At 44.4% G+C, this 27,896-nt stretch overlaps 1 protein-coding gene across 6 annotated transcripts in view; it reads left to right on the plus strand.

The window, feature by feature from the left end:
- The window catches only part of mpp2b (MAGUK p55 scaffold protein 2b), a 565,073-nt gene that overhangs the window by 246,610 nt on the left and 290,567 nt on the right, over positions 1–27,896 (plus strand). For all 6 annotated transcript variants that reach the window (XM_068013331.1, XM_068013337.1, XM_068013332.1 and 3 more), the window contains one exon: positions 17,696–17,820. In XM_068013331.1, coding sequence (XP_067869432.1) covers positions 17,790–17,820 — 31 coding nt within the window. In that variant the 5' untranslated portion in view covers positions 17,696–17,789. The remainder of the gene's footprint in view (positions 1–17,695; positions 17,821–27,896) is intronic.

The raw sequence follows: 27,896 nt of genomic DNA on the forward strand, positions 1-27,896 counted from the left end.
TGCACGTGACCTGCACTGAGCAATTGTACATTCAATGAGCTTAGCACAGTCTTTAAGGAAACTCATTTTCATCAATAATGGATGCCAGAATCCTCTAGCCTTTCCCCTTACTGCATTTGAAGTGACTGATTTGCCATGCTTGAGAATGGAAGGCCAGATTCTCTTGTATTTTATGGTATTATGTTTAAAGCCTCTTATCCACAAAGTGGCAATAAATACAAAACTATTTCAATTTAGTTAGTTTCTGAACTGGCAACTATTCCTATCTCTTGACTGGTTTTGAATTCTCTTGAGCAGATATATGTTTGAAAGGGGGGTACACTACACTAACCACAACAGTGAGTTGATTGTTTTATTGCTAATAAATAACATCATTCAGTAGCAGATTTTTCTGGATAATAATTATGCACGACTGCTGTATAATTCTATAATGCTGCAGCGTCCTTTTGAAATCCTTGAGCTTCTAATTGCTATTGTGTGCGTCTGTTGGAATGTCTGAGTCCTCCATGTATAGTTGAACCTCCTGCCACCTGTACGCTATTTAACCCTTGTATGGGATATAGAATTTGGTTATTCAAATCCATCTAATGTTGCATTGTTTTATGGTAATAGAACTGGCAGTGATTGATAAATAGGTGTTTTTAGAAAATTAGTCTGTTTCCTAACTTGGGACAAAATCTTACCAACTTGCCAGAACAGCGGGAGCATTTTCGAGTCTGGAAGCTGACTCTCTGCACAGTGCACCCAGCAGTTGCTGTTTACCAGAGCAAACCAATTGTCATCCTGCCTCCAGGAACCCCGACCAATTAGTGGGGCAGGGGCAGGGTGACACTCCATTCTGTCAAAGGAAGGATTTCTAATTACAGGGACCACAGCCTGGGTCAGAAAAGCTCACCAGCACTTGGATTTTTGAGGCTGCAACAACCACAGGAACAGAGAGGAGACCTAGGAAGGCTGCTCCCTGGGTCTCTCACTCTTACCTGGAGGTTCTGCTGTGGGATCTGAGGGGCTGCAGTGATACTGCAGGACAATAGGAAGAGGACAGTCTCTCCAACCAAGCAGGCATGAATGGAAGTGGCCAAGGAAGTGTGGTCCTTCCATCCTGGAGACAGTGCACCAAGAGGATCCAGGACCACAGGAGGGTGGGAAAGGCGGAGTGGCGAGCAATTTCAGGCACCATGCCCAGCCTTCCCCTGCCCAGCACGCCTCAGGTCAACACGCCTCGCTGCTCCTTCCTTTCTCTCCAGGCACCACACCCCAACTGAGCAGCTAACACTCACACTCACCCTCAGCCTATTGCCCTCTTGCACCCATGTCTTACAGTCACTCTCCACAAAAGGTGTCCTTCCCTCCTCTCCACGCAAGCTGTTATGACTACTCACACTTCTCTGCTTTCTCTCCTTGCAGGGGACGAGAATATGCAGCTTAGTGAGAGGTGGAGACCTGGGTTGGGGGGTTGGGCGGGGTGGGGAGGTGTGACACGTCCAGTGCCATGGCCATTGCATGCCCACTTGCTCCACTGGGAAGGAGGTCTTGTTCCAAGAGGCTGCAGAAGTCAGCAGCCACCTGCTGTGAGAGCTTGAGCTTCTTGAGGAGCTAGTGCTCAGACATGTCAATAGAGCAGATTCTCTGCTGCTAGATCTTGTGTTGAAGTACATGCCTCTTTCCAGCTGGAACTGTGTCCAATCCCTGTCCCCTGTGAAGGGGACATGGCTGAGGAGAAGGCAGCTTGTGCTGTGCTAGCATTGCCTCTGTTGCTGCTGGAGCAGTTAACAGTGGTATGGCCTCTGTTGTTCACCCTCAGCAGAGGTGCAAGTTAGAGCTGTGTAAGCTGCTCCCGTGCAAGGCTGGCAGCAGGGAAATGCAACTGAAGGTGAGTGAAGTGTTAGATGGATGAAGTGTCTTCCAAGAAGTTGGCAATCACACGTGAAGCAGTGAAAGCACACTCTGAGAGAAGTGATTTGAACAGCTGTCTCTCAGTGGTCATGGCGGGAGCTCTTCAGTTTCACTGGCCGATGCCTTCCCAGCTTGTCAGTTTCACTGATTAGGCTCTTCCTCTTGTGCATTCACCTTGGTGACCCTGGCAAGTTGCTGACAGGGCAGGAAACAGTCTCCATGGCCGAGAAATGCAGGATTTAGTGCCAAAGTAGCTCACAATTGGCTTCTTAACAACCTCAACGACTTATTAATTACTTACCCAACTGATCCAAGGGGGTTCCCACTTGCCTTCAACATTGGGATCCCGAACCAACATCAATTTCCAGGACTTTCCCACTTCGCTCGCCCCAAACCCACCTGCAACGGCCTGTGAAAATTCTGCCTTTGATGTTCTAAAGTGAGTGAGTGAAGAATTTTATTTGTACCCAAATTGTAAGATTTTCAATCTCTTTTCCATTCTGAGTACATTTCAAATCAAAAGCTGTTGGACTAAAACGAGTTGTAAACGCTTTGAATATCCTGCCACAATCTTAGAAACACAGACTGAGCTTCATAACTTCTTGACACACAACATTATATTAGATATTATAATGAAAAATGCAATGACATCCATTCAGCTTTTATCACTTTAAACACATTAAGGTTTTGCTGTGCTTCACTGACTATTTCATTAAAGCCTGAACAAATGATGCACATACAGATGACCATTGTTGATCTGATCTGTAAAATGGACTCTGCTATAAACAGGGTGGCATGTTGGCACTCTAATACATTGTGCCAGGAGGGTTTCTTATCTGTGAGTTGGGAACAAGTTACTAAACAGGTTCCATAGCTATCACATCAGAGGGTGTTGCCAAATGGGGTCAATCACCTCTTGGACGGCGAGTTGGAGGGATAGTCAATGTTCAAGTGTTATATATTCAAAGTGCACAGTTGTTGCATAATTGATATTATTGAATAACATCTCCAGTTTTCAAACTCTTATTTCAATGATTTGAATTTCTGAAATACAGTAAATCTTGTCCAAAAAAAATCAATAAGGCATTTGTTAGTATTCAAACATATGTTTAAAAAGTAGTATGGTTGGCGATCTAGATTTAACTCCGCGCAGACTGATGGGGTAAAAAGCTCTTCTGTAAAGGTAATAAATGAGGTTGGCCACATCAAGAAACTGTCCACAATTCAGCAATGAATTGCAACCTTCACTCAGAAGGGACTAATTGGCTAGGGTAAGGAATGTAAGTGCCACACCTTGTTGAGGCAGTCGTGAGGGAAATTTTTAACATCTGTACTGTATTGTATCTTCAAGTGCTTGCTAATGACACCACCAAGGGCAAAGTATTCCATTCCTCACCACTGACATCTTTGGCCTTGGTAAAGGCAAGAATCGAACCAGTTTAACGGTGTTAACTCAGTTGAATGCAAGAAAGCTGAATATAAAACAGCTTGTTGGGAAAAGGAAGTCTTTTCACATTGGAACGTCCCCATTTTAGGACTAAGTTTCCTAATTGTGATCCATAGCATTCAGCCAACTTTCAGGTACTTAGTTTAATTGTAGTCAGAAGCTTGTCGGAGCAAAATACAATAATTTCCTTTTTTATCCTTTCATTCACCTACCAATTGCTAGCTCTTTTTGTTTGTTTGTATCCCTTTGAATTCAAAGGTCGTCTTCCATGTTCTCTTATCTCCCTTCACTCAACACCTCACTACTTGATCAAAATACTTATCACATTGGCAGATATGAGCCCAGGCAATTATTTCTGTTCACAAACTTCTCTCCAAGAGCTTGGTTCCAGTTTGTTGAAATACAGTGACATTGCAGCAGCATTTCTATATGTATATTTCTTAATTGACACAATTTGACTATATCCAATGATCTAGATTCCTATCGCAGGCAGTTGATGCACAGTAGGACTAACAAAATACAACCAATATGTATATTCTTTAAAAAAAAACTAACTCCATCTTTTGCTATATATATTGTCATGTGCTAACATCTCAATCGTGATCCTGCTAGATTTCTTACACCGGAATTTTACTTTCCCCTCTTTTGAACTCCTAAACTACTTTATTGTGCAGACATTGCAAAGATTAGCTCGTGAAAGAAGGTTTTTTTTAAATATTGGGGCTTAATACATAATGAAATCACCAGAGGGTGCTATTGAGTGGTCATATTTTTAATTTTTCTTTAAGCATGACATGGCCACATGTCATTTTCTCAGAATTCTAATATTAATTGGAGGTAGTGTACATAATGTGTTTGTTACAGATGGAATGTAATCTGGAAATATTTGATATTGTGATGCATGCTAACTGTACCATCTGTGTTTTTTTTTCCCACTGTGGTGATGGTGAAGCACAACAAATAAAGGACTCTTAGTAGATCACCACAATCCGACATATTGAATATCCGACTAAATCCTGTTCACTTATAGGTTTGCAGTATTTTAGTACAATTTAGGAAACTTTTGTTGTCTTCTCACTCCTCCCTCTCAATTTTCTCCTCTCCTAAAGGCAGTGACTCCTCCTGGGGGTTGATTACATGGGTGCCAGCTGCACCAAGTACCCCCCCCCCCCCAATTCTAAAACAGGAGTTTTGGCAAGCTATCCAGTTATGCATATCGACCTAGAAAATTAGTAAAAGCTGACCAACAATTACAATAAATGAAGACATTGCCAAAATTCTGACAATTCAGGAAGAGGCCAAATTATAAACCCATGACATAAAAATAAGCGATTGCAGCGAGACATAGTCTTGCAGCTTAAGCTGTCGGTATATTCAATAACTCTTCAGTTAGTAGGGGATGATAGCATAGTGGTAATGTTACTGGACTGGTAATGATAAGACCCAGACTAATGATCCAGAGACATTCAGATCTCACCATGGCAATTGAGGGAATTTCAATTTGATTGATATATCTGGAATAATGATAATTACAAAGCTATCAGATTGTTGTAAAAACCTGTGGGGCTCACGAATATCCTTCAGGGGGTGAGGGGGGAGCGTGGGGGTGGTGGAATCTGCTGTCCTTACCTGGTCTGGCCTACAAATGACTCCAGATTCACACCCCTAATGTAGTTGACGCTTAACTGCCCTCTGAAATGGCCTAGCAAACCACTCAGTTGAAGGTTGCTCACTGTGACCTGCTCAAGGGCAATTAGGGATGGGCAATAAATGCTGGCCTTGAATGGGCAAGATTTATTTTCAAAGGGGCATGTCACCTCAAAACTTTTGTTTTTTAATACTTCATTTGTTTCAAATGGTATTGAAATGCTTCTCCTTGAGAACAACTTTGTTTAAAATTTCATTTTCCCAGCAGCAACACATAATCAATTACCCCAGAGAAGAAGACTTTTGATTAATTAAAAATAATTGCCAGGTAGAGGATTTGAACTGTGTCTGATTCACAGTGGGGTCATTGCAGTCAGGGCTGCGGGCACCAAATTTAGAATTCTGCATATTCACTCCAAATGCTGCTTCCTACACTAATCTTCCCATATTCTACTTCATTAAAAGGATTGACGCAGGTTAACAAAGCCATAAGAAATGCAAACAAAGCGGGGGGTGGGGGGGGGGGGGGGGGGGGGTCCATTTACAGAGGAATATAACTGAAAAGCAGAAAAGTTAGTCAAATTTATTTAGTGCCTTAGACCATACTTGGAGTACTATGTACTCCATATTACACCATATTACAAAAAGGATATATAGCCACTGGAGAAGGTACAAAAAACATTTATAAGGATGCGACCAGAACTGAGAGCTTATAACTATCAGGAATGACTGAACAGAGTGGGGTCCCTTTATCTAGAAAAGAGAATGCTAAGGGGTGGCCTTATAGAAGTCTTTAAAATTATCAAGTGGAAGGGCTTGCCTTAATCTTCTAATCTTCCCTGGATACCAGGGAGGTGCTAGAGGATTGGAAAGTGGCAAATGTGACAACCTTATTCAAGAAAGGGTGTAAGGACAGTCCTAGCAACTACGGGCCAGTTAGATTAACATCAATGGTGGGTAAGATTTTAGAAACAATAACCAAGGGAAAAAATCAACAGACACTTGGAGAGGTTCGAGTTAATTGAGAGTCAGCACGGATTTGTAAAAGGAAGATCATGCTTGACTAATCTAATTGAATTTTTTGATGAAGTAACAGAGAAGGTTGTTGAAAGGAATGTGGTGGATTTTGTTTATTTGGATTTTAAGAAAGCGTTTGATAAAATACCGCATAAAAGGCTGGTTAACAAAATTAAGGCTCATGGAATAGGAGGGTAAGTGTCTAATTGGATGAACAATTGTCTTAAGGACAGAGAACAGTGAGTCGTAGTAAATGGTTGTTTTTCATACGAACATACAAATTAGGAGGAGGAGTAGGCCACTCGGCCCCTTGAACCTGCTCCGCCATTCATTGAGATCATGGCTGATCTGATTGGAACATAAACTGCACATTCCCACCCATCCCAATAACCTTCCACCCCCTTGCTTATCAAGAATCTATCTATCTCTGCCTTAAAAATATTCAAAGATTCTGCTTCCACCAACTTTTGAGGAAGAGAGTTCCAAAGACGCACGACCCTCTGAGAGAAAGAAATTCTCCTCATCTCTGTCTTAAATAAGTGACCCCTTATTTTTAATCAGTGACCCCTAGTTCTAGATTCTCCCACAAGGGGAAACATCCTTTCCACAGCCACCCTGTCAAGACCCCTCAGGATCTTTTATATTTCAATCAAGTCACCTCTTACTCTTCTAAACTCCAGCAGATACAAGCCTAGCCTTTCCAACCTTTCCTCATAAGAGACCCTGCCCATTCCAGATATTAGTCTAATAAACCTTCTCTGAGCTGCTTCCAATGCATTCACATCCTTCCTTAAATAAGGAGACCGATACTGTAAACAGCACTGCAGATGTGTGGCTGAATTTTATAAGCCCCATGATGTCGGGGGTCGTGGCGGGGGGCTGCCCGTAAAATACTTCCGGGAGAGGCCCGCCATGGGCCTAGATGCCGGGAAGGCCCTGCCGCATTTTACTTGTGGTGGCGAAGCCTCGTGGTGGCCTCTCTGCCGCATGGCGGCAGAGACTTCATTTACAGATATTAATAACATTAAAATTAATGATTAATGACTTACCACTCCCATAGTCCGGCCAGTTGCCGGAAGTCCCAAGCCTTCGGATCTCCATTTGCAGATCCGAGGCATAACACTGGTGAGGAGTGGGGAGGGGTGAAATTTTCAGGGTGGTGGGGCAGGAAAAACTGTTCTGATTGGTTGTGGGGATGGCGGGAAGGGGTTGAGAGTTAAAGTTAATAATGTCCAGGGGGAAAAGTCGGGATCCCGAATAAATGTTTTTTTTTGTGGGGGGAGGGGCAATTAATGAATTGATTAGTCATTGGGGGTGTGGGAGAGGGGATTGAAAATGTTGGTAAATGTATAATTTTATTTTTTTTAAATTCTGTGACTTTAAAAATTTAAGTGTTACTGAAGGGCTTGAAGCGGTGCCGCCGGACGCCGTTGCTGGGAATGATGCACCCGCCCCCGCTACGTCATTGGGGGCGGGTGCCCTACCATGCTAATGAACCGCTGCGCAAAATATTGTGGCAGCTCAATGGCACACGTCTCGCCGTGCGCTGTGCCTTTTTTGATGCTCGCCGCCGAGAATGGAGGCGAGCTTTCAAAATCCAGCCCATTGGTCTCGCCAATGCCCTGTACAACTGAAGCACAATCTCCCTACTTTTGTACTCAATTCTTCTCGCATTAAACGATAACATTCTACTAGCTTTCCTAATTGCTTGCTGTACCTGCATACTAACCTTTTGCAATTCATGCACTAGTACACCCAGATCCCTCTGCATCTCCGAGCTCTGCAATCTTTCACCATTTAGATAATATGCTTCTTTTTCATTCTTCCTGCCAAAATGGACAATTTCACATTTTCCCACATTATACTCCATTTGCCAGATCTTTGCCCACTCATTTAACCTATCTATATCCTTTTGTAGCTTCCTTATGTCCTCTTCACAACTTACTTTCCTACCCATCATTGTGTCATCAGTAAATTTAACAACCATGCCTTCGGTCCCTTCATCCAAGTCATTTATATAAATTGTAAATAGTTGAGGCCCCAGCACTGATCCTTGTGGCACACCACTCGTTACATCTTGCCTACCAGAAAATGCCTACTTTCTGGTTCCTGTTAGCTAGCCAATCTTCTGTCCATGCCAAAATGTTACCCCCTACACCATGAGCTTTTATTTTCCTCAATAACCTTTGATGTGCACTTTATCAAATGCCAACAGTTTGCTCAGTACCACATCCCTGGTGATTGTAATTTTCCTGAGTTTCTCCCTGCCTTCCATTTCCTGATTTACAGCTATTTCTGGGATGTTACTTGTATCCTCTATAGTGAAGACCGATGCAAAATACCTGTTCAATTCATCTGCCATCTCCTTATTTTCCATTATTATTTCCCCAGACTCTCTTTCTATTGGACCAATGCTCCCTTGGTTATATCTTTTATTTTTTAAATATCTATGGAACTCTTACGATCTATTTTTATATTTCTAGCTAGCTTACTCTCGAACTCTTAATTTTTTCCCTCCTTATTAATCTTTTAGTCATTCTTTGCTGTTTTTTATATTCTGTGCAATCTTCTGACCTGCCACCCAACTTTGCACAATTATATACTTTTTTTTCGTGTTTGATACTATCTTTAACTTTTTTAGTTAACCACAGATGGTGGGTCCTCCCCTGGGAATTTTTCTGACTGGAGGAAAATGATGTTCTCCAAGGGTCAGTGCTGGGATCACTGCTTATTTTGCTACATGTAAATGACTTGGATCTTGGAATACAGAGTGGAATCTCAGGATTTGTCAATGCCACATCTCCAGGATTGGTGTCAAACAGTGAAGATGATATGAACCACCTGCAACAGGCAGTGCAGTGGTTAGCACCGCAGCCTCATAGTTCCAGCGACCCGGATTCGGTTCTGGGTACTACCTGTGCGGAGTTTGCAAGTGCCCGCGTGGGTTTCCGCCTGGTGCTCCGGTTTCCTCCCACAGCCAAAGACTTGCAGGTTGATGGGTAAATTGGCCATTGTAAATTGCCCCTCGTGTAGGTAGGTGGTAGGAGAATGGTGGGGATGTGGTAGAGAATATGGGATTAATGTAGGATTAGTATAAATGGGTGGTTGTTGGTCGGCACAGACTCGGTGGGCCAAAGGGCCTGTTTCAGTGCTGTATCTCTCGATGGCTCTAACAGGACGAAGATAGGCTAGCAGAATGGGCAGAAAAGTGGCAGATGGAATTTAATACTGTCAAGTGTTAAGTGATACATTTTGGCAGAAGGAATAGGGAGAGGCAATATATACTTAATAGCACAGTCCGAAAGAGTGTGCAGCAACAGAGGGACCTGGGAGTGCATGTGCATCGATCTATGAAGGTGGCAGGACATATTGAGAGAGTTTGAGCAAAGCTTGGGCTTCAAAAATAGAGGCATTGAGTACAAAAGCAGGGAAGTTATGCTGGACCTTTATCAAGCTCTGGTTAGGCCACAACTGAAGTCTCGGGCTGAATTTTACAATTGCACCGCCAAAATCGGCATCAAGCCAAAACAATGGCCGAGCTGCCGATTTCCTAAACGCGATGGCTCATTTAAATAGCCGGGGCAGGTCGCCCACCTCGGCCCGATCACATGGAGGGGGTGGGCTGTCTGTCCCTGGCAACAGCCCAGCTGCCTGTGCGTAGGCGCTGACGCCATTTTTAAAGGGCTTTGAGCCCTATTGTTAAATTTAAATATTTAAAGCTGCAGTGAATTAAAAAAATACATTAATTTTGACCCTCTACCGCTCCCCCAATAACCATAAAATTAATTACTTGCCCTCTGCCCCCCCCAAAACACTAACCTTGTCCACCTGACTTCCCACCCCCCCCCCCCCCCCCAAACAAAGTGCATAAACTTTAACCTCAAACCCTGCCCACCATCCCCTACACCAACGATGTTACTTTGACCCCGTTACCCCACCTCCTGCACTGAGAAACTTACCTCCTCTCCCCTCCCACAAGTGTTCCGCCTCGTTTCCCCGGACTGAGATCTGAAGGTGTGGGAGTGCTGGCCAGTGGCCTGAAGATCGCAACAGGACAGAAGGCGGCGGCGTAAGTATAATTAATGCATTCATTTTAATTTATTTACATATTCAAATGAAGGTCCCGTCACCGAGCGGTGATGGGGCTCATGAGACCTCGCCAGCAATATCGGGTCAGGCCCTCCCGGTGTCTGGGTGTGTGGCAACCCTGTCCCGGAGGCATTTTCTGGCCCCTGTTCCTGCCATGAGCCTCGACATCGCGGGGTCTGTAAAAATCCTGCCCATAGTGTCCAGTTCTGGTCACCACACTTTAAGAACGATATGAGGGTCCTTGAAAACATGCAGAGGAGATTTACCAGAATGGTTTCAGGAATGGGGAATTTTAATTACAAGGTTAGGTTGGAAATGCTGGGGTTGTTCTCCCTGGAGAAAAGGAGATTGAGGGCAGATGTGATAGATATGTACAAGATTATGACAGGCTTAGATAAGTTAGACAAGGAAAAACTGTTCCCATTAATTGATGGTACAAGGATTAAGGAACACAGATTAAAGGTTTTGGGCAAGAAATGCAGGGGGAATATGAAGAAGAACTTTTTTACACAGTAGCTGCTAATAACCTGGAACTCGCTGCCCGTGAGGGTTGTGGAAGCGGAAAAAATCAATGACTACAAAAGGAAATTAGATGGCTCCTTGAAGGAAATAAACTTGCAGGGCTATGGGGATTGAGTGGGGCTGACTGGATAGCTCCGTAGAGAGTCATCATGAACTCGATGGGCCGAATGGCTGCCTTCTATGCTGGCAGTGCTGTATCTCGAAATAAATAAATGACTCTATGACGATGAGATGGTAGGCTCGGGAAGATGGGCTGAATTTTCCTGTCTCCATGGTGATGGATTTGGAGACGGGTGTGGGCACGGTGCTGCCAGTAAAATAGCGGGGAGCCCTGTCAGGACGGCTCCCCAACACATTCTTGCCACCAGAGAATTTTCCCGGGTCGGGCCTGGAAGCAGGACAGCTGCCTACTTGACGGAGCCAATTTGCATGGTGAAGGTCCCGATTAGGGGCTATTTTGAGGCATTTCCGCCATTTTGCCGGCAGTCGAACGGTTTCTGTTGCATGCAGAGGCTGCCAGCTCAATGGAGGCAGTCTCTTCGTGGAAGGCCGGGAGCCATTGGCGCAAGAGCCTCCATGCCACTAAGAGGGGACTGTACTTATAAAAGGCCGCATTTGCAGATGGGAACATTCCATTGGGGGGGTTTCCCCTCCAAACTTCTTGACTTACCGGTCTAGATCACAGTTTTTTTATTCCATGATGTGCAGCCCAGCGTGGATGCCTCCATGTTGAGACAACCTCACGGAATCTGATCTGCCTTAGCAGTGCCCATCTCTCCTGGTAGGGCTGCGGAGGCTCCAGAGATGCCAGCCCTCTGGGCCAGCAGCATCGAATGCCCACCCACTGTCCTTAATAGAATGGTGAGTGTGGAGGTGGCAAAATAGGAGGCTCCCTCCCAGAAGATTGCTCAGCTGGTCAAGTGCAGACACGGGACTCCCATTTGTTCCCAACATCGAGGTCCCGCAGCCTGTGGTAAAATCCAGTCTGAAGTTTTCACTTGTGGGTGAGTCCAGAACTGGGGGCCACAAGTATAAGATGGTCACTAATAAATCTAATAAGGAATTTGGGGAAAACATTTTTACAAGTTATAATGTGGAACTTGCAATCCGCTTCCACTTGGAGTAGTTGAGGTGAATACTGTAGCTGCAATTAAGTGGAAACTAAAGAGACAGATGAGGGAGAAAGGAAGAGAAGGTTGTGCTGATGGCGGTTAGATGAAGTAGGGTGGGAGACAACCAGTTGGACTGAATGGCCTGTTTTTATGCTGAAAATTCTATATCGTGCAGGGATCATAGTCTTCTAGATAAATGTGAAATTTTCATTAAAATTGGGAATTCAGCTGAACTTTTATGTGATAAGATTTTTAATTTTAAAAGAAAAACAAAATGATATTTGGCTCATTGACTGCTCATCTCTTCTTCAAAAATTGCCTCACAGTTACTGTCCAAACCTTTTTCCCCCGCCACTGATCCCCACCGCTACTCCATTCCTAAAGGAACTCACTGGACCCAGTGCCCTCCCAATCGCTCATTCAGCTCACAGACACTGTCCTCCGTGCCTCTCAATCATACTTCTACCCTTGATCCCCGCGGTGCTCTTCTCCCTTATTCTTCACTCAATTCAATCTTGCGCTTTTCTCCTTTGCCCTGTTCAAACTGACATTCTTCTTCACCTATCCCACTATTCTCCCTCTCTCTCTACATTTAATTTAAAATTGCATTCCCCTCCCTTCCCCATAGTTAGTGACACTCTCCTTTCCCCTCCCACCTCAGTTCATGTTGGCACTGTCTTTATGCAAATTCTCAAGCATTTTTGGTACTTTCATTCCTTCCACATCCCAAAGTATCGTTCCTGGCTTCTTCCTCCCTTCCAACCCCCCCCCCCCCCCCCCCACCGCCAAAGAAAATCACTTCTGCTTGTTCTTCCTCCACACATCCCACTTTAAAAATGCTTTTCCCAGCATCCACCCAGTTCTGTCCCCAATCAACACTCTGGATCCCCTGCTCAAGTCCTGTCGCTGCTGCTGCTATAAGCAATTTCGACTGCTGCATACTGGGGCAGCAAGTCCGCCAGAATTCCCGCAGTGTGCAGCAGCCATAATAGGATTTGGGTCGGGATAGCACTGAGTGGGGGAGGGCCCACCTTGATTTCAATTTGCTCGCTCAGGCGTACAGATTGAGCACCCCAAATGCTGACTGGCCATGCTGCAATGGAGATGTTTGACATCAGTGCCCAGTGGAGGGGTGGTGTGGGGTGGGGAGGTCAACGATCACTGCTGAGCCCAATCTTGTACAAATGTACATGATCCAGCGAGAGTCACTGGACAGTTGGAACCATGGCTGATATCTTTCCTCACCCACTTAGTGGTCCAAACTCACCTGTGCTGAGGCCAATTACAGTGCCCTGCCTGCCACTTCATCTGAGCTTAGTTAACTTGACCTGGAGCTAGGACCAAAGCAAAATATTGCATTATAACTGAATTAAACAAATACTTTAAATGTTTCACAAGCCATGTTGGACAGTGATGCTTATAGATAGAAAAATATCTTCGTCTGATGGCAGCTTTCTAAATTACGTCAACATAGCCCTTAATTTTATTCATTAACTTGTTGACCTTGTGCTTGAAGGCCAACATTCAGAAGGTTATCTAAAATTACTACATTTTATAGTAGCTGTAGCTACTGTATTTTTTCTATATTTTACACTTGTTTTGTGGTTCCTTTGGAGCTACCTGCTGTTGTGTCATTGACAGCAAATATGTTGACTTCTTGGTGAGTTTTTTTTATTCATTCATGGGATGTGGGCATCACTGGCTAGGCCAGCATTTATTGCCCATCCCTAATTGCCCTTGAGAAGGTGGCGGTGAGCTGCCCTCTTGAACTGCTGCAGTCCTTGGGGTGCAGGTACACCAACAGTGCTGTTGGTTTCTTGAGCTGCAGAAATCACAGAGTGTGTTAGGACAAAAAGCTTAGTTTAAAGAAGTATTTTCACTGAAGAATCACTATCAGTTGTGCTTTAGGATAATTCACTTAGCATGCAAATAAGAGAAAGTAAAGGGGCAATTTTTAAAATTAAATCTAACAATTACAATGTAACAGCACGTTCCCAAATTGAAGACTTTGAGTAGTTACTTCTCTTAGTTTGCTTGTATCATGTAACTTCACTTGATATCCACAGGGCTTGAAGGACATTTCATTACCTGAAGACACATTTAAGTTCGGCAGCAGTTCTCACTGCTTGGTTAAGCATTTCTTTCCCAATTGCGTTTTTATTCATGAAGCATTCAGAACATTTAATAGATTGTGCTCTCATTGTTAGCCTATTGTTAACAAGTCAATTTAGATATTTTATAAGTTTGTTGGAAGTTCATTGCCAAATCTACATCAAATTGCCTCAGTGTGAGTGCAGTTGTGGGTGTTACAATTGACACAAATTACTGTATAATGTCAGAAGAATTTTGCAAGTTTTATCCACTGCTGAATAATTAGTAAACTTGAAGGATTGAAACCTTTTCTATATTGTACTTTTTGAACTCTTGCATCTGGGTTTTGCCATTGTATTGCCAGTGGTAATCATTTAAAATGAATGGGTTACTTTTTTTAAATTCATTCACGGGATGTGGGCGTCACTGGCTCGGCCAGCATTTATTGCGCATCCCTAATTGCCCTTGAGAAGGTGGTGGTGAGCTGCCTTCTTGAACCGCTGCAGTCCATTTGGGGTAGGTAGGCCCACAGTGCTGTTAGGAAGGGAGTTCCAAGATTTTGATCCAGCGACAGTGAAGGAACGGCGATATAGTTCCAAGTCAGGATGGTATGTGACTTGGAGGGGAACTTGCAGGTGGTGGAGTTCCCATGTATTTGCTGTCCTTGTCCTTCTAGTTGGTAGAGGTCGCAGGTTTGGAAGGTGCTGTCTAAGGAGCCTTGGTGCATTGCTGCAGTGCATCGTGTAGATGGTACACACGGCTGCTACTCTGCGTCGGTGGTGAAGGGAGTGAATGTTTGTAGATAGGGTGCCAATCAAGCAGGCTGCTTTGTCCTGGATGGTGTGGAGCTGCTTGAGTGTTGTTGGAGCTGCACCCATCCAGGCAAGTGGAGAGTATTCCATCACACTCCTGACTTGTGCCTTGTAGATGGTGGACAGGCTTTGGGGAGTCAGGAGGTGTGTTACTCGCCTCAGGATTCCTAGCCTCTGACTTGCCCTTGTAGCCACGGTATTTATATGGCTACTCCAGTTCAGTTTCTGCTCAATGGTAGCCCCTAGGATGTTGATAGTGGGGGATTCAGCAATGGTAATGCCGTTGAATGTCAAGGGGAGATGGTTAGATTCTCTCTGGTTGGAGATGGTCATTGCCTGGCACTTGTGTGGCGCGAATATTACTTGCCACTTATCAGCCCAAGCCTAGATATTGTCCAGGTCTTGCTGCATTTCTACACGGACTGCTTCAGTATCTGAGGAGTCACGAATGGTGCTGAACATTGTGCAATCATCAGCGAACATCCCCACTTCTGACCTTATGATTGAAGGAAGGTCATTGATGAAGCAGCTGAAGATGGTTGGGCCTAGGACACTACCCTGAGGAACTCCTGCAGTGATGTCCTGGAACTCAGATGATTGACCTCCAACAACCACAACCATCTTCCTTTGCGCTAGGTATGACTCCAGCCAGCGGAGGGTTTTCCTCCTGATTCCCATTGACCTCAGTTTTGCTAGGGCTCCTTGATGCCATACTCGGTCAAATGCTGCCTTGGTGTCAAGGGCAGTCACTCTCACCTCACCTCTTGAGTTCAGCTCCTTTGTCCTTGTTTGAACCAAGGCTGTGATGAGGTCAGGAGCTGAGTGGCCCTGGCGGAACCCAAACTGAGCGTCACTGAGTAGGTTATTGCTAAGCAAGTGCCGCTTGATGGCACTGTTGATGACACCTTTATCACTTTTCTGATGATTGAGAGTAGGCTGATGGGGCGGTAATTGGCCGGGTTGGACTTGTCCTGCTTTTTGTGTACAGGACATACCTGGGCAATTTTCCACATTGCAGGGTAGATGCCAGTGTTGTAGCTGTACTGGAACAGCTTGGCTAGGGGCGCGGCAAGTTCTGGAGCACAGGTCTTCAGTACTATTGCCGGAATATTGTCAGGGCCCATAGCCTTTGCAGTATCCAGTGCCTTCAGTTGTTTCTTGATATCACGCGGGGTGAATCGAATTGGCTCAAGTCTGGCATCTGTGATGCTGGGGACTTCAGGAGGAGGCCGAGATGGATCATCAACTCGGCACTTCTGGCTGAAGATTTTTTTTTAGGGATACAGCACTGAAACAGGCCCTTCGGCCCACCGAGTCTGTGCTGACCATCAACCACCCATTTATACTAATCCTACCGCATTCCCACCTGTCCCTATATTTCCCTACCACCTACCTATACTAGGGGCAATTTATAAGGGCCAATTTACCTATCAACCTGCAAGTCTTTGGCATGTGGGAGGAAACCGGAGCACCCGGAGGAAACCCATGCAGACACAGGGAGAACTTGCAAGCTCCACGCAGGCAGTACCCAGAATTGAACCCGGGTCGCTGGAGTTGTGAGGCTGCGGTGCTAACCACTGCGCCACTGTGCAGCAAATGCTTCAGCCTTATTTTTCGCACTGATGTGCTGGGCTGCCCCATCATTGAGGATGGGGATATTTGTGGAGCCACCTCCTCCAGTTAGTTGTTTAATTGTCCACCACCATTCACGGCTGGATGTGGCAGGACTGCAGAGCTTAGATCTGATCCGTTGGTTATGGGATTGCTTATCTCTGTTTGTCGCATGCTGCTTACGCAGTTTGACACGCAGATCGTCCTGTGTTGTAGCTTCACCAGGTTGACACCTCATTTTGAGGTATGCCTGGTTACTCTCAGCTTTATGACCAGAGACAGAGGCAGTCATGGGCTCTGGTAACCATTTACAGTGCACCTCATTCCATGATCCGTATTCCATGTTTCTAGACTTACTTTTCACAGCCTGCAAGCTTTTTGATATTGTAGGAGCCAGTATAAATTGGGATTGTGGCTCTCAACAAAATGCTGGAGTAATCCTGGAACATCAGATGTGTCTTTTTAATTATTTACATACTGTTCCCCTTTACTTTTTGCTTTGATCATTTGGCTAAATTATGGAGTTTTGTCTCAGGTGCAAGCATTTCAAGACAAACTGTCGGATGATTATCAGAGAAACTAATTTTCTGATGAAAGCTTCTGGTTTACTCATCGCCCTGATCTTCACAACAACTTTGTAATTTTTTTTTGGAGCCACTGCTCAATTGTCTTAATTACGCTGACTAGAAATGACACTGTATTTGTAATGAGAGTCCAGGGAGTGACCAAAATTACAATGACCCTCCTCGAGTGGCAGATGTACTCTAGAGTGTGTGCCAATAATGAAGGATATCAATCCATGCCAAATTGCGAGGCAGGGTCATATAAATGATCAGCAGGGCTATCTGTGCGGGCACATCAGTGGTGCTCACTCTAATCCATTTTAGGGCCTCTCAGGCTCTTTGAAGGCAGGGGAAAGGTATATTTTCCATCAACTCAGAAGAGAACCATACTTCTTCAGAATAGGTAATTGATACCCTCAAATCGATTACTGTTGTCTGGGTAAGATCTGGGGGCTTTCTAAGCGCCTTAATGGTACTGATGCCAGCTGTCGTCTGGTGAGCATTCCATTGAGACCTTTATAAGAGCATACTGGGTGGAATACCTGGTGTAGTTCATGAATTTCCCTGGACACTCCCACCTGATGGAAGGGTCAGGTGGAAAACTGCTGCCCTCTTCCCCCAGGAATTTACCCAACTAGAATCACAGGGCGGAATCCTGTCAGAAACAGGACTGTCCCCAAGTTCCATCCCCTTTACAGTTGAATCCCTGGAATTTCACAGCCAGGGAGTTTGGACTGCCAGTAATCTAGCAAAAATGTCACTGAGACTTTACCAGTAAATATTGCTCCTTGCTCATAGAATCCAAGAATCTATCGCACAGAAGTGCCTGTGCAGGTGTTAGGTTTACAAATCGGCCCCATTTAAATTTTGTACCTTTTTTTTTTACAGCTATTTGATTGCATGAAGACTAAAAATAACCTGTAGAAGTCTATCCTTCTAACTCTAACTGGAGAGTCTTCGTCTTTGGAGGACGGGTGTCGAAATGCCTGTGGCTTCAGCTCATTCGGACGCAGGTGAGTTGTACAAAAATGTTTGTGCCGGCATGGTTATCTCAGCAAAGCTTTTGGTGCATTAGCTTAATAATTGGATACAGTTAACTGCCACTCTTGGTCTTCCATTAGGAAAGTAAATATAATAATTATTCTAACTCTCATTTTTCTCCCCAGCTTTTTTGTTGTCCGATTACATTCCTGTGAAGTGACATGAACCAGGGATAATAAATTGGATATGCATGTTATTATCTTCACAAACAGTTAAACTTACTAGCTGGTTGTTTTTGAACTGGCCTGATATTCTTTCATGGGGAATGGGGATGTTGAACCAATTTAAACTATATTGTTAATAATGCCCCAAGTAAGGAAGTGCTTTTCAAGTTAAATACAAGAATACTCTATTTTCATGTGCTAAGAATTGGAGATTTGTTCTGATTTTTAAAAAACTATGAAGACCAATTAAACATAAGTTAGACATTTTAACTTGAAACCCTTCCCACATCTGTATTGTTTTTTTCAGAAAGCTGCGATATTACCCTTGAGTTGACAAAAGTTTTGATCCAATCTAGTAACCCAAAGCAAACCTGAAGCCTGGTTTTATTAGCTATAATGTCTATTTTGCAGACTTCAATGTTGATGACATTGAGTGTCAGATTAGAATTGATAAATTCTTCTGTGAAAAGAAGTCAGGCCCAGTACCTTGTTTCTGACACGATTCCAGTCTTGTGTTAAACTATCAAAATGTTGTTTATTTCTGTCTATTACTATTGATTTGTTTCTCTTTGGGCTACTGTTTGCAGATGTTTATGCAGTTCGGAGATTTTGCATCAATATGTATATGGTCAGGAATCTGGGACTGTCATGTATTCACAAAGCTTGTTGGTTTGCTAAAAGTACTTGCTTATAGTTTATTTGTGGAATGGTTTCCTTGCTCTAAACAAATAACTGCCTTTTTAATATTTGAAAGCATGAATTAAACACAACACAATTTATTACTGACATGCCTGAACTTGCCCAGTAACCTGAGCTGTATTGTGGGGTGCAGGTATACTGTGGTTTTTGTATTGTTTCCTGCATTGCAGTCAGGCAAAATTGACACTGCAATTCCAGAGTCAAGGCCTGAGCTAATCTCAGAGCGTAGAAGCAGAATGTCATCAGATACCATTTGGGCTTGGAGTCAACTGTGTTTTTTTTAATGTGTTGAGGTCTGTTGGAGCAGAGCTTCTTGAAATGTTTTGAGAAAATTGTGACTCTCGCCCTCACTCTGCACAAAAAATGTAAAACATTTATCTTTCAGGCGTGTCATACACTCTCTCCATGCTGCCGGAGTCAAATTCTTCAATTTTTTAATCTAAATGCTTTGAGGGTGGGATTTGTTTGAAAGTTTAGCCACTGGGAATGGTTTTATTTAACGAGTGGGGACGGTCATCATATTGGAGTTAAGATCTGCACACATGCTCTATTGGTTAGTTCTGTATATGTATATCTGCCCTGTTTTCTCTTTTTTCCTTTCATCATTGGGAGTCTAGTGTCTCACCTAGGTGGCCACTCGTCACGTGTGTGTCTGGACAATGGCGACCAGCTGATTATTCCCCTCTAATTGGAAGGAGAGGAAGATTTTGTAATCTAATTTATTCCTGCTCTTGCCCATTATCTACACATAGACTTTCCAGCAGGCCTGTCCAGTTAGAGATCACAAATATCAGCCGTGTATTATCTCTGTGTCTTTGCATGCACTCCAGTGCTGAGGGGACATAGAGGTTCTCAAGAGTGCTGCGATCAGCTAACATGGTACCTACACAGGATTGAACCTGGGGGCTCTGATCCGTCTAGCTTAATACCATACATTGACTCACTGAGCCACTTGGGGCTTGGCCATCTTTTTCAATTTTCTGTGTATCTGATGGTTCTGGACAATGGTCAGTGCATGTAGAAGCCGAGTTATCATTTATGCTACATTGGGAATCTCCATCTTGGATTAGATACAGCAAAGTTTCTCAGTACCATTTCAATCTCGAGATTGATAGATTTTTATTAGTCAGGGTATCGAGGGTTATGGAGCTATGGCAGGTAGGTGCAGTTGAGATACAGATCAGCCATGATCTAACTGAATGGCAGAAGAGGCTTGAGGGACTGCACAGTCTATTCCTGTGCCCACGCTCCATTTATGTAATAAATGAAGGTCAAATAGACTATAAGTGAGTCTCTAGTAAAGGCAGCACCCAGAGCCTGTAGAATTTCCATGATCTGTTAACATGCAAATGTGGTTATAACCACGTTTTGTACCGATTGATATATGTACCTGCTTCCTTCTCCGCTCTCGCATTGAAATCTTTGTGCTGAGATTGAATGGTTAATTGGTTCCATGTTTCTATTCTTGTTGTTTGATTCTTTTGAAAAGGGAAAAAAAAATCTCTCAGCATCCTTGGCCTGAAAGGACGAATAACATTTTTTGAGCTGCTCCCAGTTTTCACTTGTACTGTTGAATTAGTTGCAGCTTGTTCATTAGGGGAAAACATGGCTTCAAGGTTCTGTCTGGCACATTAGTTGAAACCAAAGTGATTTTCTCAGCTTCACAAAGTGCTTTTTCAAGTATGAACAATATGGAACAGCTAAGCTCCCATGCTGCACACATAACTGGAGCTACTCTGGTCTGCTGGACTGCAGGTGTGAAGAAAAAGCAAAGTGTGGTATTGCTCGACTAATGCTTCTGTTTCATAAACAAGTTCTACATCTTTTCTACTAGGAAGAATACTGCAATTTAACATTTATTTTAGTGGATTACTTGGAGTGGAGTTTTAAGGCAAACAGTTAAGGGATTCAATTAAAGAAAAGCCAAATTGCGTACTTTTTGCTGGCGCTTGCATCTTTTTATTCTCCAACGTACACATTTGAAACAGTTGCATTATTTTCCAGATGCACAGTGGGTTTCATTTTGGTAATATATTTTCTTTTTATTTTAAGTATAGCTTTGAGTTGACAGCCTCATTCAGGTTTGGCTGAACAGTAGAGCCCTGAAAGCCTAAACCTTGAACCTGTGGCCAGAAATTTCCATTGGCAGGAGGCCCCGTTCACCGGTGGCGAGCCCGCATCCATTGGGCCTGGGGAACCAGACTGAGATTTTACGCTCACCAGGCCTTTATTTGGTCTTGGTTGGGACTTCCACCTCCCCCTAATGGAGCTACCGGCCAATCGGTGGGCCGGCAGCTCTTAGTCCCAGCAGCACCACCGGGAGCTGTGCCCACTGCTGGGCCTACACCTAGCCATCGCAAGCAAGCTGAAGGATGGCCCCAGAAGACAGGTAAGTTTTAGGGCCTCACTAGGGACAATTGGTTGAGCCCTGGCAAGACAAGGGGTGTCGGTTAGGGGAGCGGGGGGAAGTGTTGTGCTTTGGGACGATTGAGGCTTTGGGGGCTGCCCTCCATGGGGTACAGGGTGCCCGATCAGGAGGGCCCCCCACCAGCCTACAAGAAGGCTGCCTTCATTTTACCAGGCGGAGCTTTTGAGGTTTCTGCCATCCAGGTAAAACAGCACCGGCGGTGGGAGGAGGCCCTTAAGTGCCAGTTAATTGGCCACTTGAGGGCCTTGATTGGCCTGGGGCGGGTGGGCTGTTTCTTGCTGCCGGCACCCCATGTAAAATTGCAGTGGGGGCGGGAGGGGGTTAGGAATGGCCCCCTGACTCCCACTCAATATAACGCCCCATATTTTCCCTCTCCCCCTTACGAGCCCGCTATTTGGGGGGGCATAAAATCCTAGCCTGTATCTCTGATTGCTCTCTGTTGTCTCTTTGTGTTTTCCCCATTAAACAACATTAGTGGTAATTCTATGCACTGTACGGTGATGAATGTGCTGTAGGTTCTTTTGCAAATCTTGGTCTGGAATTATCCAAACTACTTGGGGAAAAAAGGCTCTGGGCCACGATGATCAATCACTCTCTCAGTTTACATTAGTCTGTATATGAAATCCAAGAAATCTATATAAAATTAACGTAATAGTTCAGCTCACCAAGACATTAATGAAACTATGACAGATACTTAAATGTAGAAAGCAGTGAAAATAAATCTGGTATTTGGTACATAGTGAATTATGGTGAATCGTAAATTTGAAACTTACTGAAATGAGCTAGGGGATTGTGTGGAATAAATTAATATATCTATCTTATTTCCTTGAATAGAAGCAATATTTTAAAGGGACATTATTTTTCTGACATGATTTATTTTTATTTGAGAAGGAAATATGTCAAAAGACCTTTGTGCTGTTGTCACAGTGACATGATGCAGAGTTGTTAAAAATAAAGCTTCATGAATCATTTTTTTCTCCATAAAGATTGTGGCCCTTTAAATGTCTTTCTCTTCCCATGACTAATGCCAACAAAAAACTCTGCAATTCGTTCATCTCATTTACTATTTATAAACTCTTGCACACCATTGGTTGCCCAGTTTTCCTGACTTGCTGAGTATTTCCAAGATTTTCTGTTTTTGTTTCAGATTTCCAGCATCTGCAGTATTTTACCTTGGTTGGAGTAAATAATTTCTAACTGGAGACTTTTGCCTTTATATTTGGCCATCATCGTGTAAATTAATCATCAGCTCAGATCCACAGAGGAATTCCAACTGTGTAATAGCACAGAATTGGCACTGTGGCATTGCCTGAATATATAAAACTAAACCAAATTATGTTGCTTTGCAGGCAATTTTCAGTAATTTACTTGGACACTCAGCTCTTAAGCCCCATCTTCAAATGACCTACTTTCGTGTTGTGACAAAATCCAATTTCCAACGCTAGAGTGATTCTCCATGAGAGACCTACTATTTTGCCATCTTGTATAATTCTTCGGGGACAGATTTCCCAGTACAATTGCTATAGTATCCAATTTATGCAGCTTTATTTCTTAGTTGCACAAAGATAATTTTCCCAAATTGATGCTTTTCCCAAATTGGCATTGGGAGTTTTATGATACTTTAATGCGTGATTAAACTTTTCTCCAATGTGGTCAAGCAGAGAATTCAACATTGACAAAATGAACTACATCCTCCAACTGAGATGGTATTAGGCACTGGCAATATGTTCAGTCAAAATTTTCTGGGCATTGGTAAGTGGAAATTATTACTTGGTGTAAAGTTTTAAATTGTATGCAACATTATCTGACAATGAGTCAAATTGTGCCTGAATGCTTTTTGTACAATACCAAGGAACAAAGTCCTTTAAATAATTGAGGAGGGGGCTGGTCTCATTCCTTTGACTCTAGCATGTTTGGATATCAGTTTCAGGATCTGGCATCACCATTATACTGACATTTTTCACATTGAAAATTGCTTTGCATGGATGACAGTGAACAGTCCACTTAGGTAATTTTAGTGGTTCAATTATTGCTTCCATTGTGAAACCCTGTGACTACCCAATTCAGTGCCTCTGCAAATATATGTATATAATATAGATAGATACTGGGTAGGATCCCATGTACCTCACCAACTACATGGAATAGAAATCTTTCTTTGCCAGTCTTGCCAAGATTGTGCAAAGTAGATTTCTTTTCTCTGCTTTTTTGTAGTCTTCATCTAGCATTGCACATAAACAGCACGGCTCTGCTTTGAAAAGATTAAAACAAAATCTCATTGCAGACCACGGAGGACCTTTCTGGATAAGTGCCAATCAGCTGTTGTACTCGCCAGAAAGCTGCTTTCCTTTGAATCTTTGATACTGAATGAGTTGAAACATAATGCAAATATCGAGGATTCAACTCCGATACACTTCAGCCGGATTAACCCAAACAGATGTGGAAAACTGTGAGTGCTTCACAATTCAAATGTAGAAACTGGAATAGTTATTCTTGCCCATCCTGAGTGCTGATTTGCATATCCAGTCTTCATCACTTGCCCACATCAATAATTCCAATATTTCACAAAATAAACTAGAATAGACATGGGATTTTTCTTTGTATAATAAACGTGACATTAAGGGATGGATATTAACTTGGAGGGATTTGTGGGGGGTGGGGGAGAGGCTAGGGGTGGGGAGAAATTATGGAAAAATGGGTTTTCCTCAGGTTTTGCTGAATTTAGCTGCAGGACCTGATGAGTGATTTTTATTTCCATTTCCCAGTCGCAGACAGATAGATTGAGAAGCTGGATGGTCTTGGGTGTGTGGGCCTTTGGCACTAGGCCGCAACTGGGAAACTGAGAGGAGGGAGAGAGGGATCGGAAAAGCCAGGGAGGGGAGAGATCAGTGGGGGAGGGAGGCTATTGGTGGAGATCTGAGACCTCGTGGAGGAGATTGGAAGAGTTGGGGGTGTCTGATTGCTGGGTGGGGTTGGCAGTTAATACGGCTGGTAAACTGGATCCACTGGCCTTCTGGATCCAGCAGTCCTTATCTCCCTTTCACCTCTGTGTTTTTAGAGACCCTTAAAACTTGGCCATACACGGCCAAAATTTAAAATAGTGTTTAAATATGAGGCATGAAGCCTCATCATAGTATTTAAATTGCCAGTCCGCCTCCTGGGAGTGAGATGGTTGCCCACCTCAGTTAAAACTGGCGCTGGGTGGGTTGGTGTCAGGATTCAGATTTTTAACACTTTAAAACCCACCCGACCCAATCCTCTCTTTTTTTTTCGGAGGGTTAAAATTCCCCCCTAAATCGTCAAAGATCCGATCAGCGCAATACTAACAATAGCGATAAATGCTTTGTTTTTTTATAGTTTCAGCTGAAGCATTGAGTTTGAGAGATTCAACCTAAGCAGGAATAAGATCCACCAAAATGTTATTAACTTATGGAACGATGAGGCTTCTCCACTAAGGAGAATTCATTAACATCAGGTCAAAGTACAGCAGTCTTTGTCCAGTTTATGAAGTTCACCAATTGATGCTGGTTTTAGGCACCTGCAATGAAGTTAAGGGAGCAGTTGCTGCTTTTTATTGGTAGCGGTGGGGGGGGGGGGGGGCGGTGGTAAGTGGGTGGGTGGGTAGGAGATGCAAGGAAACTGCAGTTCTGGGACAATACGCCCTGTATACGAGAAACTGAAAACTCACTCTTATGAGTGAAGCTAGTGTTTAGGCCTCCCTAGACCAGCTGAACACACAATTATTTGTCTCCACGCTACCATCAAAAAAACCACACACAGCTTTGTGCCACCTCAGCCCCAAAGAAACTCCGCTTTCCATAACACACACCCATACACACATTGGCCGGGCTTTTATCCGGGTGACGGGGTCTCGACCTCCAACAAAAGTGCCGCCAAGTACCCTGCGTTTCCCTTTCTGAAGGAGGCCCACCAGATCACGTGCCAGTTAGGCACTTAACTGGACAGCACGGGCCTTCACGGGATCAAGGACCCCAGCGACGGAAGTCCTGCCTCTCAGAGGCTGGCAGCTCTTTAACTGAGCAGCGCCACTGCGGAGGTGGTGGCTGCTGCCAGTGCGGTACCCACTTGAGGTCTAGGAGTGGTGCTGGCCTCAGGCCACTGGTAGGTTAGGGCGGGAGGGGTCTCCCGGAATGGAGGTCATGGAGGATGGGGGTGTAGGGAGGTCAGCAACAAGGGTGGGCGGGGGGGGAATGGCTCCCAGCAGGCACCCCCCCCCCCCCCCCACTTCCCATTGCCAGGTCCCTCATTCAGGCACTGTGCCTTTTAACAAAGGACCCCTCCCTTGGAGCTGGCAAGCAACCCACACGGTTTTTCTTGCTGTGCTCCCCAGGCGGCAACAGGCCTGCCCATGCTGGGCTAACGGCGGTGGCGGGATGAGGCCCTTAATTGGGTATTAATTTCCCACTATAGGGGCCTTAAGGTGGTGTTGCGGGAGACCTTCGCATCCTGGACTTAATTTCAACGGAGGTGCGAAGGTGGCGGGGTCCCCCTCCCTGCCACCATCCCACCAGTTTACATGCTCTGCCCATCTGCAAACCCACTGCGGGAGAAAGCATAAAATTCCTCCATTGTCTTCACATTCACTCTCTCACTCTTCCTCTTCCGCTGCTGTCACTCTTCCCCTCTTTCTCTCTTTCTGTCTGTGTCTCTTGCTTCTTCCCTTCTCTCCCTCTCTATATATTACAAATATATATAATTCCATCTTTACCTGGTCTGGCTTACATGTGACTCCAGACCCACAGCAATGTGGTTGACTCTTTAAAAAAAAAATGCCCTCTGAAATGGCCTAACAAACCACTCAGTTGAAGGGCAATTCGGGACGGGTAATAAATGCTGGCCTAGCCAGTGATGTCCACATCCCACAAAAAACAAATAAAGAAAAAAAAATCTGTGTGTCTGTTTTTCTGTGTGTCTCTCTCCCCCTGTCTTTCTCTCTCTCGCTTTTTCTGCCTATCGCTCTCATGCTCTCTGTCTGTCCCCCTCTCTCTGTCTCTCTCATATATATCTCTTTTTCTCTTCCACCGCTCCCCCTCCAAGGAGGAGCATCAGTTTGTTGGCCAATAGACCACCAACAAGGATTGAGTTGAAGAATCACTAGATGAACAGAAGGTGCCCAGAAAAGCTTAAGAATAGCAAAGTGAACAGATTGATTTACCATAAAGTATTTGAGCACATTGCTACTACACATGAAAGCATGACACTCAAATGGCAGTTCTAGCATTTAGAGATGCAGAACATCTCCAGCAGCTGGCTACTTCTCTGCAACCCAATCATGTTAGTCACCAGGTCTTGGACGTACAAGAGTTTGGTTTCATACTTGACTGCGAGTATGAGCCGTCCAGCAGCTGTCGTTGAAGTGCCAGAGTTTCCTCATCAGTTATTCATCTGCCTTCAGTGTGGTTGAAGGATTTACACAGGACTGCTGTATTGTACCATGCATCTTGATATAGATGTCCAAGTCCAGTGCTGCATACTTATTAATCACTAACTGCTCAATCCAGCTCAGTGGTGAATTGATTGTTCCTGGCACTGTTCCCAGGAACAGTGTTTCCTTGCCCAGAGTAGCTTTTAGCAAATTTGTATTAATATTATCTACACCTACTGACCTACCATTAGCTCGGCGATGTAGTGTGCAATCTACTTCCTTCCATCAAATTGGTTTATTAAAGCCTCCAATCTGTGCGGTAAACTCCATTGAATTTTCCAACCTCCATGCAGATGAGTCCTTATTGTGACCAGATGGGTCAGACACCAACTCTCTCTAGACCCGAGGTGCCCTGATGGGTTCGTTGGAGCAAACAGGATTTTTCAGACAGTGGAATAATTGATGATGACAGGTTTGAACAGAAAAACATTTTAGAATTTTTTTTGTGTGTTATAATGTGTTTTTGTGGGTGTGTGCAAACCAACTGGTCCCTCTTCATCTCAGTGATGAGTCTTCTAACCTCTCAATATGCTGTGTCATCTACATTTGCTGCAGTTCTTAATTGTTCTGATAACGCTTCAGATGCCTCTTACAGAGGCAACTGTTTTTGATTAACAGCTCTCATTCCCATTGCAGTTATGTTAACAGGATGCTGCCTAGTGGATGAGCACCTGGCAGGATTTAGCCTCAGTTTGTTTATGAATCCAGCTGCAGAGGCAAGACCGCTTTTGGTCATTGCTGTTTTCATCAGGTTGGCCATATTGGCCATCACACAGGCTTCATGATCAGCAATGTCCTTAGGGTTTTCTCTCTCTCTCTCTCTCTCTCTCTCTCGCCCTCTCTCTCTCTCTCGCCCTCTCTCTCTCTCTCGCCCTCTCTCTCTCTCTCGCCCTCTCTCTCTCTCTCGCCCTCTCTCTCTCTCTCGCCCTCTCTCTCTCTCTCGCCCTCTCTCTCTCTCTCGCCCTCTCTCTCTCTCTCGCCCTCTCTCTCTCTCTCGCCCTCTCTCTCTCTCTCGCCCTCTCTCTCTCTCTCGCCCTCTCTCTCTCTCTCGCCCTCTCTCTCTCTCTCGCCCTCTCTCTCTCTCGCCCTCTCTCTCTCTCGCCCTCTCTCTCTCGCCCCCTCTCTCTCTCGCCCCCTCTCTCTCTCGCCCTCTCCCTCTCGCCCTCTCTCTCTCGCCCTCTCCCTCTGTCTTCCCACCCTTTCTGTGTCTCCATAATTGCTGGTAATGGTGCGAGCAGCTATTTGTAGAGTAACCTGCCACCTGAAGATTCTTTGATGCGACTATCAACCGTGACACTGATGGCAAGTATTTGA

This window comes from Heterodontus francisci, chromosome 33 (assembly GCF_036365525.1).
Source record: "Heterodontus francisci isolate sHetFra1 chromosome 33, sHetFra1.hap1, whole genome shotgun sequence".
In the NCBI taxonomy this organism is placed as follows: Eukaryota; Metazoa; Chordata; class Chondrichthyes; order Heterodontiformes; family Heterodontidae; genus Heterodontus; species Heterodontus francisci.